The sequence below is a fragment of the Platichthys flesus genome, chromosome 11, assembly GCF_949316205.1.
Source record: "Platichthys flesus chromosome 11, fPlaFle2.1, whole genome shotgun sequence".
NCBI lineage: Eukaryota > Metazoa > Chordata > Actinopteri > Pleuronectiformes > Pleuronectidae > Platichthys > Platichthys flesus.
Genome location: NC_084955.1, coordinates 14,691,567 through 14,709,729, shown reverse-complemented (window position 1 = coordinate 14,709,729; position 18,163 = coordinate 14,691,567). Strand labels below are relative to the sequence as shown.

General features: G+C 42.5%; 1 protein-coding gene across 3 annotated transcripts in view; it reads right to left on the bottom strand.

Moving 5' to 3' along the window:
• Positions 1-16,240, bottom strand: part of fhod3b (formin homology 2 domain containing 3b) — an 87,634-nt gene extending 71,394 nt beyond the window's left edge. For all 3 annotated transcript variants that reach the window (XM_062398614.1, XM_062398615.1, XM_062398616.1), the window contains exons 1-3: positions 15,767-16,240; positions 9,741-9,847; positions 3,317-3,381 (exon numbers count right to left, since the gene is read on the bottom strand). In XM_062398614.1, the coding sequence (XP_062254598.1) occupies positions 3,317-3,381; positions 9,741-9,847; positions 15,767-15,931 (337 nt within the window). In that variant the 5' untranslated portion in view covers positions 15,932-16,240. The remainder of the gene's footprint in view (positions 1-3,316; positions 3,382-9,740; positions 9,848-15,766) is intronic.
• Between the last annotated feature and the right edge of the window lie 1,923 nt (positions 16,241-18,163).

Genomic DNA, 18,163 nt, shown 5'->3' with positions numbered 1-18,163 from the left:
CTTGTAGACAACACCAAAATGAGCACAGAGCTGCTTTAATCAGGCCCTCGCTACCACATCTACTCCACCGACAACAATAACAGCCAGACAAAGTAAACAGGCTGTGGCCGAGGCTGACACGCATGCAGGGACAAGTTGAGTTTATTTCCTACTTCCCAGGCTGTTGTGCTGGTTAAACAAACTCAAATCAAGCAATCACCTCAGCTGGTTTTGTAGAGACAAAAAAAGGATGCATGCAAGCATCATGTAACACTGTATAACATGCAATATCCAGTGAGCAGTGATTTTGCCCTTGAGCTCCAAGGGGGCTCATATAGGAAGCCTCCCTGGACAAAATAAGGGCTTTATTTAGGATTCGGGTTAGTGGTAAATAAAAAGGTCAAGGTAATGAGGCTGCACTGTGCAGAACACCCATGGATTAACCTTTGTTTGGTACCTGACAGACACTTTTAGTAGACAGAGTGCCTGCTTCACTGTTTGATTAAAACAAATCGCTGTGCCAGAGGTGGATCTGTAAAAGCAGTTTAATAAACCATTAGTTCTTGTGGGTGAGCATTTCCCTTCCTCCAGTGACTCTGCTGCGAAGATTCCTGCCTGGGCCGCGCAGAGCCATATGTGTGTGAGAGCTAATGACTGTGATTAGAGAAGCCTGGATTAGGTCTCGCTGTGGTTCGTGACACATGTACACTGGTGCACAGACGCACACGTACACACACAGACAAACTGAAGGCTTGTCCGTGTGATGTGTTAATTTGTAGAAAACCATGAAAACCAGAAGACCTAAACAAAGTTGCTTTGCTGCTCAATTAAAAGCTGAGACACACACACACACAATGGATTTTCCTTAAATTAGAGATAAATGACACTGTTTACTGTAAACCAACTCATCACTCGTAATCACGGAGGGAACCTCTGGGATGAATAAAATCTTTACAACTTGGGAGTGCTCATTCAGCATCCAACCTCAAGTGAGGAGAAATTCTAAATGGGATGTGTTATTAAACTCTTATCAACTCTTGTCCAAACAGCATGTTTTACTCTGTTTGCCTTATTATCCCTCATGCTATTAGTTTGGTGCTTCTCAGACTTAAACAAAAGGAGCATTTAAAAAAAGATCTCCAGAGATTGGGAAAACCACGGTGTCAAAGCCAATCGGATTCGTCTGTACATTGTGTACTGGCTCTTCTTCAAACGCATGTTGTGAGTGATCGGGTCTCATTGCATAACTGCGCTCATTATAGCGAGACAAAAGAGTATGGCAAGAGGGGGGCTGCTCTTTGGGGCTACTTTGGCCAACATGAACCGACTGCAGGGAAATACTCATTCCCTTAATACACAGCAAGTGCGAGCCTAAAGAAAACCAAGCCATTTGTCGTAGGAAGACTAAAGACTTATCTCCTTGTGCGGGAGCAGGAAAATCACCCAGTAATTCTGCGCACATGGGGCCGAGAGGTAAGCCCTCAAGTCAGATACAATAAGCCTCAAATGTCTAGAGAAGTTACAGTAACAGTGACCACCTCGCCTTGGAGGAAGTAAATCAGCTGGTCGAGCGGGCAAGTCGCTGAGGGAGACTAAGGGCAACAGGTGGCTGTCAACTTAGAGGAAGAGAGGGCATCATCCACTTAGAGAGGAGCAGCACGTCTGTCTGCCACTCCCCAGGCTCCGCTAAGCTGAGCCAAGCTCCAGCAGGAGCAGAGAATAAGGTAAAGCCAGTTCAGTGTCAGAGTGTGGTCACTGTTCATCCAAACATTCACGGGTATAGCCTTGCGACTTACTACATCAGACAAAAACTGGGAATGTCTGTTCGCTGTACAGTGATATAAAATCAGGGAGCATCACCAACGATATTAATATTAAACTAAAATGGCGCTCAGTAGAGTGCATAGCTCCGCCAAAACCCAATAGTCCCCTTATGAAACCACATTTAAGTTCACTAGATCCAGATTTTTATTTCGATCTGCGTCAAATTACACCAAATAGCAGTCCTCTTAATGTGCCCTTTTTTTTTTTTTTCATCAAGATCATTGAATTATTCTCTGACAAATCTACGGCAATGTTGAAAAAATGCCTTATGTCCAAATGTTAAAGAAAGTGAAAAGAAAAACTCCTTAATCTGCCCCCTGATGCTGAGCCACACCACATCTTTCCACCAAGTTTTGTAGAAATTCGTTAAGTTTTTGTGTAATCCAGCTTAAAAAAAACACACAGACGAATGGACAGAGGAGAATATGTAACCTCCTTGGCCGAGGTAACGATATGAACTCAGCAACCATTGGAAAAATAACTGCTGATATGTGGTAGCTTAATGTATCAGTTACATAATGACAGTGTCAAGAGCATTAGGAAGAAATCCTACGCAAACCAACAAGAAAAACTAGAGCTCATCGGGTTCTGTCTTTCTAATTCATGTGCATCTCCCCAATAGTCTAACGATCTGTTATGACAGAGCACCAACGACTTTTCAAACCATTCCACTCCATGTCATGCATCAGTAGGTTGAATAAATAACCAGAGACGACTATCAAACATAGTTCTCAGATCATGGTGACTTAACGGTAAAGTGTCTGAGGTTTAAGTTGACTTCTACTGAATGAGAGGACAAAAAATATTAAAATCAAACTATTTACAACCTAATAGCTTTTCCAGGGCTCGGGTCATTTTTGCGTTTGAAGGCTGCAGAGGAGGCACCGTGTTTCTTTGTGTGAGAATGTGGGCTTCTCTGCATTCTGCTGCTGTCAACCACAGAAGCCTTCGCTATATTTCCCTTCAGTTACTTTACTAGGTCTGATTACAATAATTAACACATATTTATCAGTTGCATCATAGATGTGGTAAAAAGAAGCCTAAACCATGAAGATTTGAGGAGTTAGTAAAACGCAGGCATTTAGCATCATCAGATCGATGAAAAGCCGACCCCTGATAAGCACACAGACTATATACAGTATGCATGCTTAATATGTATTTTTACTCAGCTCTGTGCCAGTTCCCCTCACATTACTCAAAGACACCAGGAGGCTCAATAAACAAAGCGACAGAACACAGAACGTCATAAAATGTTTTCAGTCTCTGCTCTGTGCCAGTGCTGTGTTTCCACCGTGTCGTTGAAATGCTGTTCATCTGCATTCAAATTAAGATTCCAGGCAATTTCCCAAAACTGCCACTTTGTAAGCATAACAAGGACCTTTCATAAAATAATCCACAGGTATTAGAGGCAATTAAAGCTCTAAACATCACTGGTGATACAGGAAGAAAAAATGTACCATAAGCGAGACGTTACAAACAGAGAGTTTAGATTCCGGTGCGGTTTATGACTCACCAATGCAGGCGTGAACTCTGACCGACAGCTGTGTTCGGAGAATGATGCTGTGTTTCTTCCCTCTCCTGTGAAGAACAAAAAGACAAATGGGGAAAAAGACAAATGTTAGTGTGTGTGGACATGTGGACTACTGTGATTGTTTCAATCTGTATGTGTGTGTGTGTGGGCCCATACATGCCGTGTGTGCATTGGTGTTGGGGGGCACACACAGATTGAATAGAGATAAGGAAACGGAATCTAAGGCAGCTATCAATATGCCAGCAGCATTGCTGTCAAGTGCTGACGGGAACGTAAAGCTGGATGGCTTCTGTTCAAAGGTAAAAAAATTATCTTCAGCCTAAATCCTTTTTCTCCAAATTTATACCATTTTCCAGACACTTAAATATTTGCAGTGTGAACAGGGAACGGGTCATGGAACAGATCAGGGGAAAGGTTGCCATAGGTGCAGATGAAGAATGGGGGCAAGTAAGAGGTCAACTCCGCCCCCTGTGTTAATGGAGATATGCCAAGACCCTATCACCATCCTGTCAACAGCTTACAATGTCTGAGTGACGATCCCAAACAAAGATGGCAACAATGGATCTCCATTCTATTCATTCGGGGACGTTAATGTGAGAGCAGTGTACTTTGTAGTCATACAAAGCAGCATTTGCCAACTGTGAAGGCCGGTGTGTTTGAAATCTGAAGTCAGTGAAAAGTGGGGTTTTAATGGATAAAGAAAAACATGTCAACAAAACCCAACGAAAAGACCAAAATCAACAATGCATTAGAGGGTATTTAAAGAAGGACAGTGAATGTGGAACTGACTCAAAATAAACTACACTGCTCATGTCCATGGTGACGAAAGAGTGAGGTTCACTAATGAATGTCCACGGCAGAAATCAGTGTTTTAATCATTTTCTGCCTGTGTTTGAATCCAAAATGTAAAAACCTACAAAAGCAGTAGGAATGAATAACAAGACTATAATTTTGTTTCCTCCCTCCAACTGAATTTGACAGAGAAATCACATTCCAATCCAGTGTTTTTAAATATTTTCATGCAGCTCCTGCCCTTTTGTTTACGACAAGAATCGCAGATTGTGCCTTCAACCACCTGACCAGCTAAAGAAGCACACAAACAAACCCAGTAGACACAACTTGGAACAAGCTCCCAGCAGGTAGTGTTGCGCAACACCCCCCTCTTCTAATTCAGATCCCTGACAAATAGGCTTTTATGCTTCCTCCACAAAGGCTGTGCGATGGTTTGGACTGGTGCAGCGCCAGCAGCACACTGTCACTGTCAGCCACAATCAGGCCGCAGAGGGTCTGACAGAGAGAGGGAATTGGCACAGGAGGCAGATCATGCTACCGTCTCGCCATCAACAAGCAGGGACACTGTATGACAGACAGACAGACTGACACACTGACATCTTTCCTGCCCGGACCAGTCAGCGGGAAACTGTGCTGACACGCACACATAAGCAGATAACATGGCAGTGGAAGTCTGCATATGCTCATTCCTTATCCAATATAATATCCAGAAAACAAGCAGAGGTGACGCCGGGGCAACATCTGTCAACATGGACGTTCGCGGCTGGGACGAGACAGCGAACAGGAACTTAATCCTCTGTGATGCTGCTGAGGCAAATGGGCAAACCAAAGCCATTTTGTCACGAACGTCTGCTTTCTCTCCGCCTCGCTGTAACAGTATCCCTGTGCTCAACCAAGACCTGAGGCTACGCAGGCCAACGTGCTCATTATCAAATTAAACAAACGTGCCTGGAATATAAGTAAGGTTTTCAGAACCCCCCCCCCCCCCCCCCCCCCCCCCTTCAACAATTAAACTTGAAAATTGGACACTCCCCCATGCAGGGAAGTTACAGAAATAATCATAACTGTAAAAAAAATGTGGGCCATATAACAAATTGGCTCCATGTTGGGATATAATACCTGCTGAATCCCCGGGTCTTATGCTCTTCAGTGCCAGAGTTTTGGGGTTTATTCCAGCTGTGGTACTGTATAATTACCTTAAGCCAAGCTCATATTAAATCTGATTCATCAAGAGAAACATCAGACATCAGGCTTCCCAAGTTGCTACCATTCAAATAACCATGACTATTTTTAATAATGAATAAACTTGACGGTTACCCAAAACACATTACCTCTTACTTACGTCTTACTTCCTGAATGTAAGCCAAGGCAACTGGTCAAAATTAGGTTGCTTTATAAGAGATTGAATGAAAACATGTGGCCATGTTTGTTCTGCCTATAAATGATGGGAAAGAGTGAGACAATAAACCATTTCTTAATAGCATGAATCGGATATTTATCGCCATTACTTTGCCCTTCATACCTTACAGACTGAACATGCCAATTATTTACCCCTTGCTATTTAGCTGTACAGCGCCCTCATAAAGCTCTGTCTCCATCTTATTACCCAGAGCAGCAGCAACTGGACCAATGGACTCCTGCCAGCTCCATCCTCTCTGACTTTATCTTAGGCAGCATTACTGGCTCTGTTTATACAACAACACAAAATGCGTACCCGCAGAAAGTGAACACACATAGTTGGGATACAGTAAAAGCCAGTATTTCCCCTTGAAGGCCAATTAATGCCAGACAAGAAGGCCCCACAGAAGGATTGCTGACTCAGCACTTCTCAATGACCCCCCCCCTGCAGGGAATCCTGCATCAGTATCAGGGGAAGGACGTTCAGAGTGAGCCTGGTTTGGTAAAGCGGTTGGAGAAGGAAGCTAGGACTATCTACGGGGTTAACTTCCCTCTGAGGAGCTTCACTAACCATTGACCAGACCTCACACTCAGACATCAACACACCTACACACACACACACACACACACACACACACACATGTCCAAACCATTTAACATACAGACCAATCACAGAGCTGTTCTATTCTGTTAATAATACCCTTAAACTGCTCTGTGCAAACACAAAGAGGACAACTGGTGTTTTATTTCCCTCCTTGAAGTTTAAGCCGCGCTGTGTTGGACAATATCTCTGGTTCTTTTCAAATGTTCTCCTTCTCCTCAAATGAGAATCTCGTGTGCTGGGGAAGTCTACGACGCATTGTCCAAGTGGGTCGGAAAAAATTGAAAATAATGAAAGCGGAGCTGTCCTTCGAGAGAAGAAAGGATGAGACGAGAAAGTCTGAATAGTTGAGGCCTGCGGAGCAAGAACAGTTAGATTTTAATATGCTTGACTTCTGACTTGTTGTCGCACACATCAAGAGCACATAATAAAACCAAGAAGGGCATATCCAGATCATTAATGTGGGCGTACAGATGTTGTGTCTAGCAGGACAATGAAATATCAAAAAGTGTTTTCTGTGGTGTGTGTCAGCGACACATTTCACACGCTGAATCAACTTTCTGAAGAACAGACCTCCAAAGACAAGCAAGTCCTTGATGCATTGCTTTACTAATCATCTGCCAATCACTGTCACATAATGAGTTAAAACAACACAACACCCAACACAGTAAGTCCACACATGAAGTCAATACAACATTCTTTCTACAACGTCAGACCCAAATTCCCATGAAATGCTCCAGCAGGCTCCTGCTCTTCAATCCATGTAATCCACAAAAATATTCAAGGGTTATAAATGTCTGTAAGCACATGCCGGGACATTTGATCTTAACTACGTCCCCCATACTCCGACTCGGCTCAGGGCCACGAACGCAGGAAATTGTGTGCATGGGGTCAATCAATCTATCACAGCTAGGAACTTGAATGACAGACCAACGACCGAAAACAGTGCCGATATGTTCAAGCACATGTTTGGGCTGTGTGGTCAGTGTATGACTTGAAGTGAGACTATATCAGAGATGGGACAGGGGATTTATTAGTCACAATCTCCTATAGCTGGGCTTCATAACACGGTGTGGAAGTGATTATGGCCCTTAAGCTCCTGTGACATGGATATCTCCAGGCTCTGCAGCGCTCTGTCAGAGGATCATACTTTAATCTGATTGAAAAGACACTATATGACACAGGCGCCTCAGGAATGTAACCTGTCATTAATATTAATTACAGATGGATCCGGTGGCCAATGATCAGGAGAGTTCAGCCACTCAGGCAGAATACGAATATGGTACAATTCTCTTGACGAAAAGTAGGTGTCTGGGTGGAACATGTTGAAGATTTGAAAAAATAATGAGAGCTCCCCTTTGAAGCTTGTTATCTTAACTTGGTGGAGGGTTGTTACTTTGACATCAAGTTGTAAAAATCATGAAAAAGTCCTGGAAAAACACAACTTCTTAATGTTTTGGAGGTGGAGACTGATGTTGACAGATCTTATGCAGTGAAAGAGAGAGAGAAAAGGCAAAAAATGAAATGGAACAAGTAGAGGTGAAATGCCTCAGCAGAACTTTTATTAGCTCGATAATCATCAAATCAACAAAACCAAGCAATGTGGGATGCAAACCTGGGCACATCAGCACCATAAAAAGCCAGAGAGCAAAACTACCCTATTTAAAAAAAAAAATTGCCTAACCACCTTCACCCCCAGCCTCCTCCTCAGACAACACTGTGTGGGTTTAATGACACACATCCATACCAAACTGTGCCAGCTGGCACGGCACACGCCCTGGCAGGCTCCCTCTTCGACAAGCGAAGAAGTGGACCACTTTAACCTCACAGCTCTCAATAGCCTCCCATAAGCTCCTAACATTTTCAGATGGAACTGGGAAAGGACGGCTCTGTTGACGTCCAATGGAAACACCACGGCAGAGAGCGAGCTTATGAATTCCAAGTTAGACAAATAAATCCATACAAGTTTGTGGGCCAGCCAACCAGGAACTCTCATGCCAACCTTTGGTTTGTGATTGTCGAAAGTGGGCGGCACATGAATGATATATCAGCATCGTCCACAGTATATGAAAAAACATATGGAGTCGATAAAGTGACTTGCCAGGAAGAGTGTATGAAACTGAAATGAAACTAACACAATTATAAACCTTTCTCTTCCTCATCCAGGTCTGGGGGTTACGACGAGACGAAGCCACACATTACGGGGAAACAACACAGTTAAATTAGAAGCTGGGAGACGTATGGTGTCGGGCGTACGTGCAACTGTAGTTCAACCTAATGAAAGCACTGAGGTAACATTCAACAGAGATGAGGGAGATTACTCCTGACACGTGGCTACACTTCATAAGTGGTTTAGATGACATCACTGCTGCCACTCGGCCTGGTCAGCCAGGTACTCTAAAGGGCACGAAGGGACGAACGCCAGGGAAACACTGAGACATGTAGTTTATTACAAAAAAGCCATGAATAAAGCTAAAGAACTGATAACAACCATAAACAGTATGAAAAGATTGACAAAGCATCTCCACTTCCTCAAACCTTAGATGATTATATAATATCCCAGAAACAAATGTTGGTATCTTGAGCATTTATATCATTGTGATGAGAACTGCCTAAAATGACAGAATATTTGATTTGACGTGTACTTCAACTCTTTGGATTGATCCATGTCCCCTCCACTAACAAGGAGAAGGCAGGATTTATGGTCTTATTCAGCCAGCAGGCCGGGATCAGGACCCCTCGGCTTCAGTTTTAAGGGGCAGTCATGTCGTCGATCTTTAGGTACTGACTAAGACAAAAACAAATCAAACTCTAAATTCATGCTACACAACTACGTCAACATCACATGCCTCAAATTCACTCTAAAAAAATGCAAAACATGCTTCTACTGATTTGAAGATCTTTCCTTGTTCAGTTACATTATTTTTGGGACTGATTCACTGTAAAATATCCAGGATTTGGAAATGGAGATTTCCTAGAGTGGGGTAAAGCTCATCCCCTCAGCTCTTCCACAGACCAACCACCTCCTGTGAGAAGCTTTTGGGCAGAAGAGCTCAATCTGCTCTGGCCCGGAAAGGGGATTATTTCACTAATTCATCCTGGAACGAAATGGGTATCATTATGATTCCAATCGCTGTAATGGAATCAAATTAGGCAAAGGAAACATAGCAAGCAGGAAATTAATACATAGCCCCATGGCCAAAGATTTAAAGACTATCTCTTCCTACTTAGCTTGCATGAATTTATGTCTTTCTCAAAAAGCTCCTGTCACATTGTTCTAATTATGTCCGACTGTTAAAAGCAGAGACATATATTTTCAGTATTTTTAAAAGCCCCATTGTTTCCACCAAAAGCTTTCTAGTCATTTACTAATTTGACCACAAAAATGTGAACAATCTATTCCTGGTCAGAGAGAAGTGAGTATCCACCTGCCGGTCCAGCTGCTCTGGCTCCAGTCCCAACTCCAACTTTTTTGAACTGATGGAATTACATGACAAATTTCTTTTGACATAAAATGTCTAATTTTAGTTGTTTTTTTAAGATTAGAGCAGAAAAGGATTACGCTTTGGAATGGCAAAGAGAGAGATAGAGAGACAGAGACAGAGGTGACCTTACCCTCCTTCCTCCTGAAATCCCTCCAGTTCATCCCTCTGCTCTGCCAGGGTAGACTCCAAGTCCAGGTAGCTTCCATTATGGGACAGCTGAAGGGCACAGTCGTCAGGCTAAACAGCGAGAAGACACAGTTACACATTGATTAGTCTTCAGTGCATTAACATGTAGAGAGAACTCTTTAAAAAAAAAGGAAGTAAAAGGTGATTCCTTTATGCGTCATTGCCTAAAGGCAGTGGGTATAGTTGTAGTGTGCCATGGACCATTGGGTGTTCTTCCTTTTATCAGCTCCTGTCAGCACTCTAGAATGAGGGCTGGAGAGGAGTCATGCAGATTTGGAGCACCATTGAGAGTCTGGTGCCTCCAGTCTCCCTGCGCTCCTTGCCTGATAAACTATCATCACACATGATGATTTTTCACTGGAGCTATGATTTGCCTGGTCTTGACTGGCTGTCATCGGCCGACTCCGGTCAAGGAGATGAAGAATGAGGCTGTCTCTTCGCGTGTCAGCCTGACCTCCAAATTGGAGATATTAACCTATTTATATCCTGAGGTTGTCAGCTCCGCAGGACAGCGGCTCCGGCAGTGGAGGAGCGGACAGGGAAGACAAAATACCATCACAGGAGGGCAAATAGATGACTTAAGTGGAGGGAGCGCTCCATCAACAGTCAGGGTGTGTAAAACAACATCACACACACTGAACCCCTTGAATTTGTCTATTCTCATCAGGCCAACTTGGATGACTTTGTAGTGCATCATAGCTTGTGATAAAATTGGATAAATGACCATTAACTCATAAAATGAGCAGCCTGCAATACTTTGGATTTCTCTTGAAAGAACGTAAGTAAACATATATGTAACATGTAAGTACCATGTGGTTTTTAAATCAGACCAGTTATTACCTAGCAATTCAATTCCCTCCCACATGCGACAGTTACTTAGTTAAACCTGAAGGAAAAAGGCTGGAAAACACATTATGGCTTTGATGAGTTCGGCCGCTCTGTTTGTATTACTGCACTACACCACTCGAAGACTGCATGTGTCATATTTGAGAAGTGAAAAAAAACATGTGGTTGGTTAGGATAACTTGTTTTTAGACATGACCCACGGAAAAAATGTCCGAACAATTGGGTCCGGACATAATCCAGACTTTGCATTTCACATATGAACGACAGGTCAGACGCGCTCACAACAACAGGAAAATCTCCAGAGCATTCAGGTGAGGGGTGTAGCCTGGGTGGAGGATGCAGGAGGCAGGACACCAAAAAGCTTGTTTTCTTTTTGTATGTTCTTTTTTCACTTTTGTGTCGGTAGCTTGTAAGAAATAGCCCAGATCATCTCGGGTGATTATCCGGAGTTCAGTGCATGACTGAAGGCAGCTTATGACTCTGAGACATCTTGTTTACTTTCCATTCTAATCCAGGAGTTTGCTGGCGAAATAATAGTTGGACAGATTATTGGAATGAATATAGGACACAAGAGATGAGCAAAGCACGAGGCTGAACTTGATATGCTCAAGTAATCCTATTGTTTCTAAGACAGTGACAAGTCTTATTTAAAGGTTGTTGTTTACGCTCTTACAGTGAGGCAGACTGAGAGATAGGAAGAGACAGAGATAGAGAGAAAGGGAGACAGGTAGACAGAGCAGAGGCCAAAGAAATAAAGCTTTACTGTAAAGAGGTAGAAGGGGGAGGCAAGTGATTCTCCAGATTACAGGACAGATTTTGGACTGACAGGAAATCCAGGCATAGAAGCCAAAGTTAGGCCCACTATTTTTATGCCTATATGGACTGACATGCCTTTGAAAAATAATGGGTATGACAGTAATAAGAAATGTAGCGTGACGGAGGCGACAAGCAAAATCATATGGTCCTGCATAACCTGCAAGACACTCAACCAAGGAAACCTGTTTTAAACCAAGGCAAACTTGTCAGTTTAGTCCAACCAGGAGTTCCCTAATGTCCGGATCGAAAGATCCACTGTGTAAATTGAAATAAATGTTCTCCTCTGTTTGTTTAAGATGTTCTCGGTCCACCACTGCTTGTGTCTCCACTTGCTTCTTCTCCTTCCGTTTATTCAAAATATAATGTTCATGGAAGAATAAAACATCACCTACAATCCCAATGAAAAAAGTATTCTGCAAGTGTAAAAGCTTTTTAACCCGTCAATTTATGATTTTTAATCAGATTTCATATCTTAGTGAAAGTTTTCACTATATACACATTTACTTTTTTGAAATTATATTTATTTTGGAAATTCATTGGATAAAAGGAAGAGGAAAAATGTTTGTTCTCCTCCAGCTTCACGCTCTGTGTCACAACCTGAAATAGACAAAACATTGGGCAGAATTTGAAGCTGTAACCAGTAATTAGCAAGCTGTGGAAGCAAGAAATGCATTTCTCCACACAAGGTTTTAACTCACAGACCAAAAGCACGAAAAGGCAGAAAAATCTATGTGAACTACGCAGGTCTGTCCATTAATCAAATCCCATCTGTTGAACCATCGACTGAGCTGTGCATCCATCCATCCTCTCACTTGGGTCACTTTAGGTGCTCATTATACAAGCAACCTGGATTACTGATTACAGGTCTTGCCATGTACAACCAGGTCAGGTTGAAACACATAAATGGCCCTTAATCCAGGAACAGTGCTACGAGATTACAAGCAGCAGAGGCTTCCTTAGCCGTCCCTGCGCCCAGGACGTGAACCCACGGTGGCCCTGTGATGGCCAAGTCCAGAAGTCACCACAAGCGCTCTGCTCACACACTGAGGTCTGGCCTCTCCCTTCAACCACCATACTGTGGTCCACTGACCAGGGAGGCAATGAAGGCAGAAAGGACTAAAAATAAACACCATGCAATTTCCATTTTAAACTGCTATCTCACTTCAAATGTCTTTGTCTTTCACAAGGGAAAAACATCTGAATTGAGAAAGCATATACATTGTGTGCAAATTGTAGATTTGAAACTCATAAAAACCAAATGATTATGCCATGGCATGCGCAATCTGTAACTAAATATATAAATTAGAGTGAGCCACTTTAAAGCTTAAAGTTTGTTTGATAAAGGTTAATGTAGTTTCTCCGAAGACAAGCAATTTAAAAGACATTAAAACCCAATTGAAGAATGTAAGAGAAACCGCAACAGTAACCTTACTTCCTGTCAATCATTCAGAAGATGAGTCCGTTCACAGATGCAGAATTCTACTGCAGAGAAAATCCTCCGAAACGCAGAGGCCGGCAAAACTTCAATTTTGCATTACAATGTGTAAAATAATTCAAAGGGACTCTTGACAGGCATGCAGAAAGAACCTGTATTTTACAGCATTTAACATAACTTCTCATTCTGAGACTCTGTAATTTCTCAAGAAAGAGGGGAAAAAATGCAGGAAAACAACTGAGCCGAAATTGAAATTGGTAAAGTGAGAGTCCATTCTCCAAGGCCACATTTTCCCATTTTGCTTTGCAATATGATGCAGGGCCTCAAGGCCACCGAGACGTAGACTGAGCAAAGCACAGACAGAGAGGAAAGTACAAGGACGAGTGGTCCATTGATGTGTGTGGAGAAAAACTGCAGACTTGGACTTGCTCCAACAGAACTGCATGCACATCTCGTCATCTGACAAGGACGATGTAATATTCATGACAAAGTCAAATAGCTGAGTAAGGCAGTGAGTGAATAATTACACTATCTATCAACAATAACAACAAAAAAGCTTTTCATGCCTTAAATTCACAGAGTTTATCCTAATTGATGTTTGAGTCATTGAAATAGCAGAGCCACTGTGCCCTCTTATGTACAACACAATCCTGCTCTCATGAAGAGTAAAAAACAACCACACACACACAGGATTGTGGAACCATCCCTATTAGGACTTTGCAGTCACTTCATTATGGACAGCAAAACCAAAACCTTATCCCTTTCCTTCATCATGACTAATTTATGCCTAACTCTAACCTTAACCGCACCACAATTCACATCTTAACCGTAACCTCCAGCAGGACCTCAGAAATTGCCTAATTAAGACTGAGCTTTGGTCTCCATGTGGTCTACTGGTCCTGACAAGGTCACTGTTTATGCTGGAAAAGGTCCTGAACAAGCAACAAAAACGAGTACACCCACACACACACACTTCCCTCTTGAGACTGCAGACTGAAACTGACAGCACCAGTACAGAGACAGCATATGCTAGCTGTTTTGACTCCCTGGGCACCATGTGTTAGCAGTGTGCTATTTATACCTGGATCGACTCTCACCATAGAGACGGAGCTCAAAGACAACAGGTTTGTTGTCTGAGGTATTTCCACATTGTCACCAAACACACAAACGTTTGAGGGTGTCAATCGGAGAACTTGTTGCTCAAATGTGGCGACACAGCCTGATCATCCACCTGGTATTTCTTTTTTTTTAAACACATGCGCTGCTACCTCAAGTTACTGCAAACCACTAAAGCCCATGAGACCAAATCTCACTAGCCAGGCTCTGAACCCACCAACGGAGCTCCCTCTCTTTTGAGGTCCAGCTGGCCTTCTGCTAAACTGAGACGGCAAAAGTACATCAGCTTTTTCATTTGTGTTTTTAATTCTACCCCGCTTCGCTCTCCTCGCTAACACAGTGGAAGGCATTCCCATCCCATCCTGCCGGTCCAGCCGTGGCCTGCTCTACCAGAGCCAGGCTTGTGGTGATTCACAGCATCCTGAGGCGTCCACGACTTATCTTACCAGCTCTCTACCCCCTGATCTGACAGAATGAAGAAAGACCTAAGTTAACTTTCTGTTTACTCAACTTCCTGACCAGACCAAGATGAATGCTCAATAAAAGACTTCACCTCAGATGCGATTGCCTCTCTGCTTTGTTTAAACTTGTAGGACAGTAGAGGAGACCTTATGGAAATGTGATTGGTTACACACGATCTATTTGGAACAGACTTTCTCAAGTTTGAGCCACCAGAGGCCTCCAGAAAATAAGTAGAAACCCGACTTTAAATTGACAATATTTGTCACTGGGTTTCTTTAGGGAAACTTAAACACAGCAATTACAACAGACCAAAGAGAAACATTCAGTTATTTTCAGCTGCTAAAAATGGCCATGCAGTTGTGGATCTAGAAGGACAAAAACAACATGCAGACTTTCACCTTCTAAACATTTTTGAAATAAATAAAGACTGAAGTGATAACACTGACCAAACATAACAGAATGGAGGTATGAGAAAATGCTTTCTGCTTTTGACAATAACAATAAGTGGATATGTGGAAAACACGTGATGTAAAAATACAATGTTAAGGCAACATAGTTTGGACACATGATTCAGAAGTTGTTTTGGGATCAGATGGGTTCTAATACAAATCCCCTGATCTGGGTCAGTCCAGATCAGAAATTAGCCTCTTCCATCCCTCGACAACTGACCAACTGGCTATTTGACCCCATGCACTCTGACTGGGGTTTAGTGACAACAGCAGAAGTGGATTCCTACATATTCAGTTTGCTCAATCATGAATAGCACAAATGCAAAGTGATACATAGTTAACATAATAATAATTTTATTCTAATTTGAAGGAAGATTAAATTATTCAGCGAAGCCAATTAATCAATGTAAATATATGTTCTGTTACCTTGTTTCTTTCTTTACTCTCACACAAAAAACGGACAAAAACTTCCAAAGGTTTTGAAAGGTCTTGTAATGAATAGTGAGAAGTTTCAGCTGAAAGGGGATTAGTGTTGTGGTTGAGGTAAACATTAACAGATGCCTGCCTCCCCCAAGACAAATAATGGATGTCTATTAACCTCCAAAATCATTTAAATCCACAAAATATTCATATTATTCACATCACGTCATATCAGGGACTGTCCTGTACTGACAGTACATGTCATAACTTTAATGTGTATGGATGCTGCATCAGCATCACAGTCATTGACTCAACCAATGATCCGCTAGGTTTGTTTGGTGGTAACCACATCAACTTGTTCAGGCTAATTATTCATTTTAAAGACACATGGACCAAAATCATGAGAGTGAAAAGTAAAGTGCATACCTTCTGTGGGGCTTTCAGCAGCCTGTGGACTCCAGCAATCTGATTGATCAGAGGAATATCTTCCCTGAAAGGGTACAGAGGTGGTCTGGTGGGCTCGGGGAAATTGGTGCTGTTGAATGGATCAGTATCATCTAAGAACTGTACCCTGCACATGAACGTAGCCATGATGTATCCATACACAGGCGTTTTGGAGGTGATCAAAATAAATGGATGACCGCAGCCTGTGACAGACAGCCCTCCCCCGGCCAGCAGACTGCCGGCAGGTCTCCTGCAGCAGCGAAACCCTGCAGCCTCTTGTTATCCTTGGACCTTCTCCATTCGCGTCACGCAGCGCAGAGGACTCGGGACAGTGCACACTGAAGTAACATCCAGGGAAACCTCCGAGAGAGACGCGGCCAGTCAGGGCGCTGCGGGAGTTTGCGGGGCGGCGGTGTCCAAGGGCATTGCGGGCGGTGCTGAGGCAGACTGCGGACGGGACTGCAACACTTGGCACCCTGTGACAGCGATGGTGAGCGGCTCCCTCCTCTAGAGCCAACTGTGCCAGAGCACTGCATGGCCAGCTGCTGATACAGGCGCAATGGCGGCCTCCGGTGGTCAAAGTGAAGCAGTACAGAGCCCAAGCCACACTGAAGCAGGCAGAAAACATTTAATGAAGAATGCGTGTAGAGATACATACGGTGGCCAAGAGAGCTCAGCGCACTGCAAATAGAGAAACGCTGGAAACTAAGAAAACGTTTTATGTTTCCAAAGGGTCCCTAAAAAGTGATGAACCTGTGCTTTGTGAAGTTCCATCAACACTGACGAGTAGCAGACTTCAATAACTTCCCAAACTTCACAACTTTTTGGAGCACATGTGTCCTCAAATTCATTAAGTTGTTTTCCTTAATTTTCACGTGTTTTTCTTTCTTCATTTGCAGCGCATTGAACTCTCTCGGGCCACCGTAGTTACAATGGATGTTATGTATATGCAGTGGATGTTACATATTTAGATATTAGACAAATACAGAAGCTAGAGAGTAGATAAAGGTGAAAAAACTGATGACTACGGTGGCCCTGAAGTGCATATCACAAATGCAAATGACTAAAGTTTCTCTTCACGCCGGATGTAAGTTGTACTTTTATAATCCCAGTATACAGTGCCTGCTGGGTTCATTGCTTTGCCTGTGTTCATCCTGTTTGGAGTTTGCTTTTCTGGCGCATAATGCAAACAGCTTCTTCCCATCAAGTAACATGTAGAAACCTGATATTTGAAGTGTCCTCGTTAACCGGTCATCTCAAAAACTGCATAACGGTCACTACACTTCCGTAGGTCCTACGCATTACAATTGCACATTTGGAGTTGATGGGTTACACGGTTGTTGAGACAATCTAAAAGGTCTGGACCTGCCTGTTTGGAATGTGCTGTTTGTCTGGCCTTGGTGATGCTCGTTGTAGCTTTCTGTCTGTAACTGTAAAAAGTGACCTGCAGTAATTGAGCCACAACAATTAAAGACCAGCTGTAGGACTCAGCACGCAGAACCCTGAACTAACATACTACCTCTTCCAGGTTGCAGAGCTGGCAAAGCCATCAACATGGCTTGATGCAGGTGCTCAGGTTTTCTATTCCTTCTCTCTGGCTTTCGGTGGTCTCATTTCCTTCTCCGGCTACAACTCAGTGCAGTGAGTTTATCATCTTGTTTAACTCTCAACACAAGTTAAAGGTATATGTACTTATCCTTTAATAAAAATAAGTCATCTCTCCTTTAGCAACAACTGTGAACAGGACGCAGCTAATGTTGACCTAGCTATCGTTAGCTAGAATTGACCTAGCTTACATAAGCTAACCTTAGCTAGCTAAAAGAAAATATGTTCACAGTTAGCTAATAATATTGGACATATTTCTCTTTCCCACCAGTAGAGGGAAGTAATGTTCAAATGTTATGTGCAGTTATCGTTTCATAAGCTATCAAATATTTTCTTAGGTAAAACAATTGTAAAATAAGACTTACATGAATCAGATGTGCAAAAGCAGCCCGTTTAGTTCTGACAAGTAGTTCTGACAAGTGTGGCATGTGCAAAGTTGTCCAGAGTAAACATGTTCCTAACTACAAACATTTACAAATCAAAGGTTACTATCAAATTCACACCTGCACACATGGTTCATTTTTGACCCATGTGTGTAAACTTGATGTAGGAATACAAAAAACATTTTAGTGCAAAAATGAAGACAGAGAAAATGAAAATAATGATTTTTGGTAATCAAAAACAAGATATTTTAAATAAAACTTTGTAATATTAAATGATTAAATAAATAGATTTTAAAAGATATAGCAAAGAATCACAGCCATGCATGAAATAACATATGAAATTAATACGTTATGTTGTGCCTAAGAAGAGTAGTGATACAAAAATGATTTT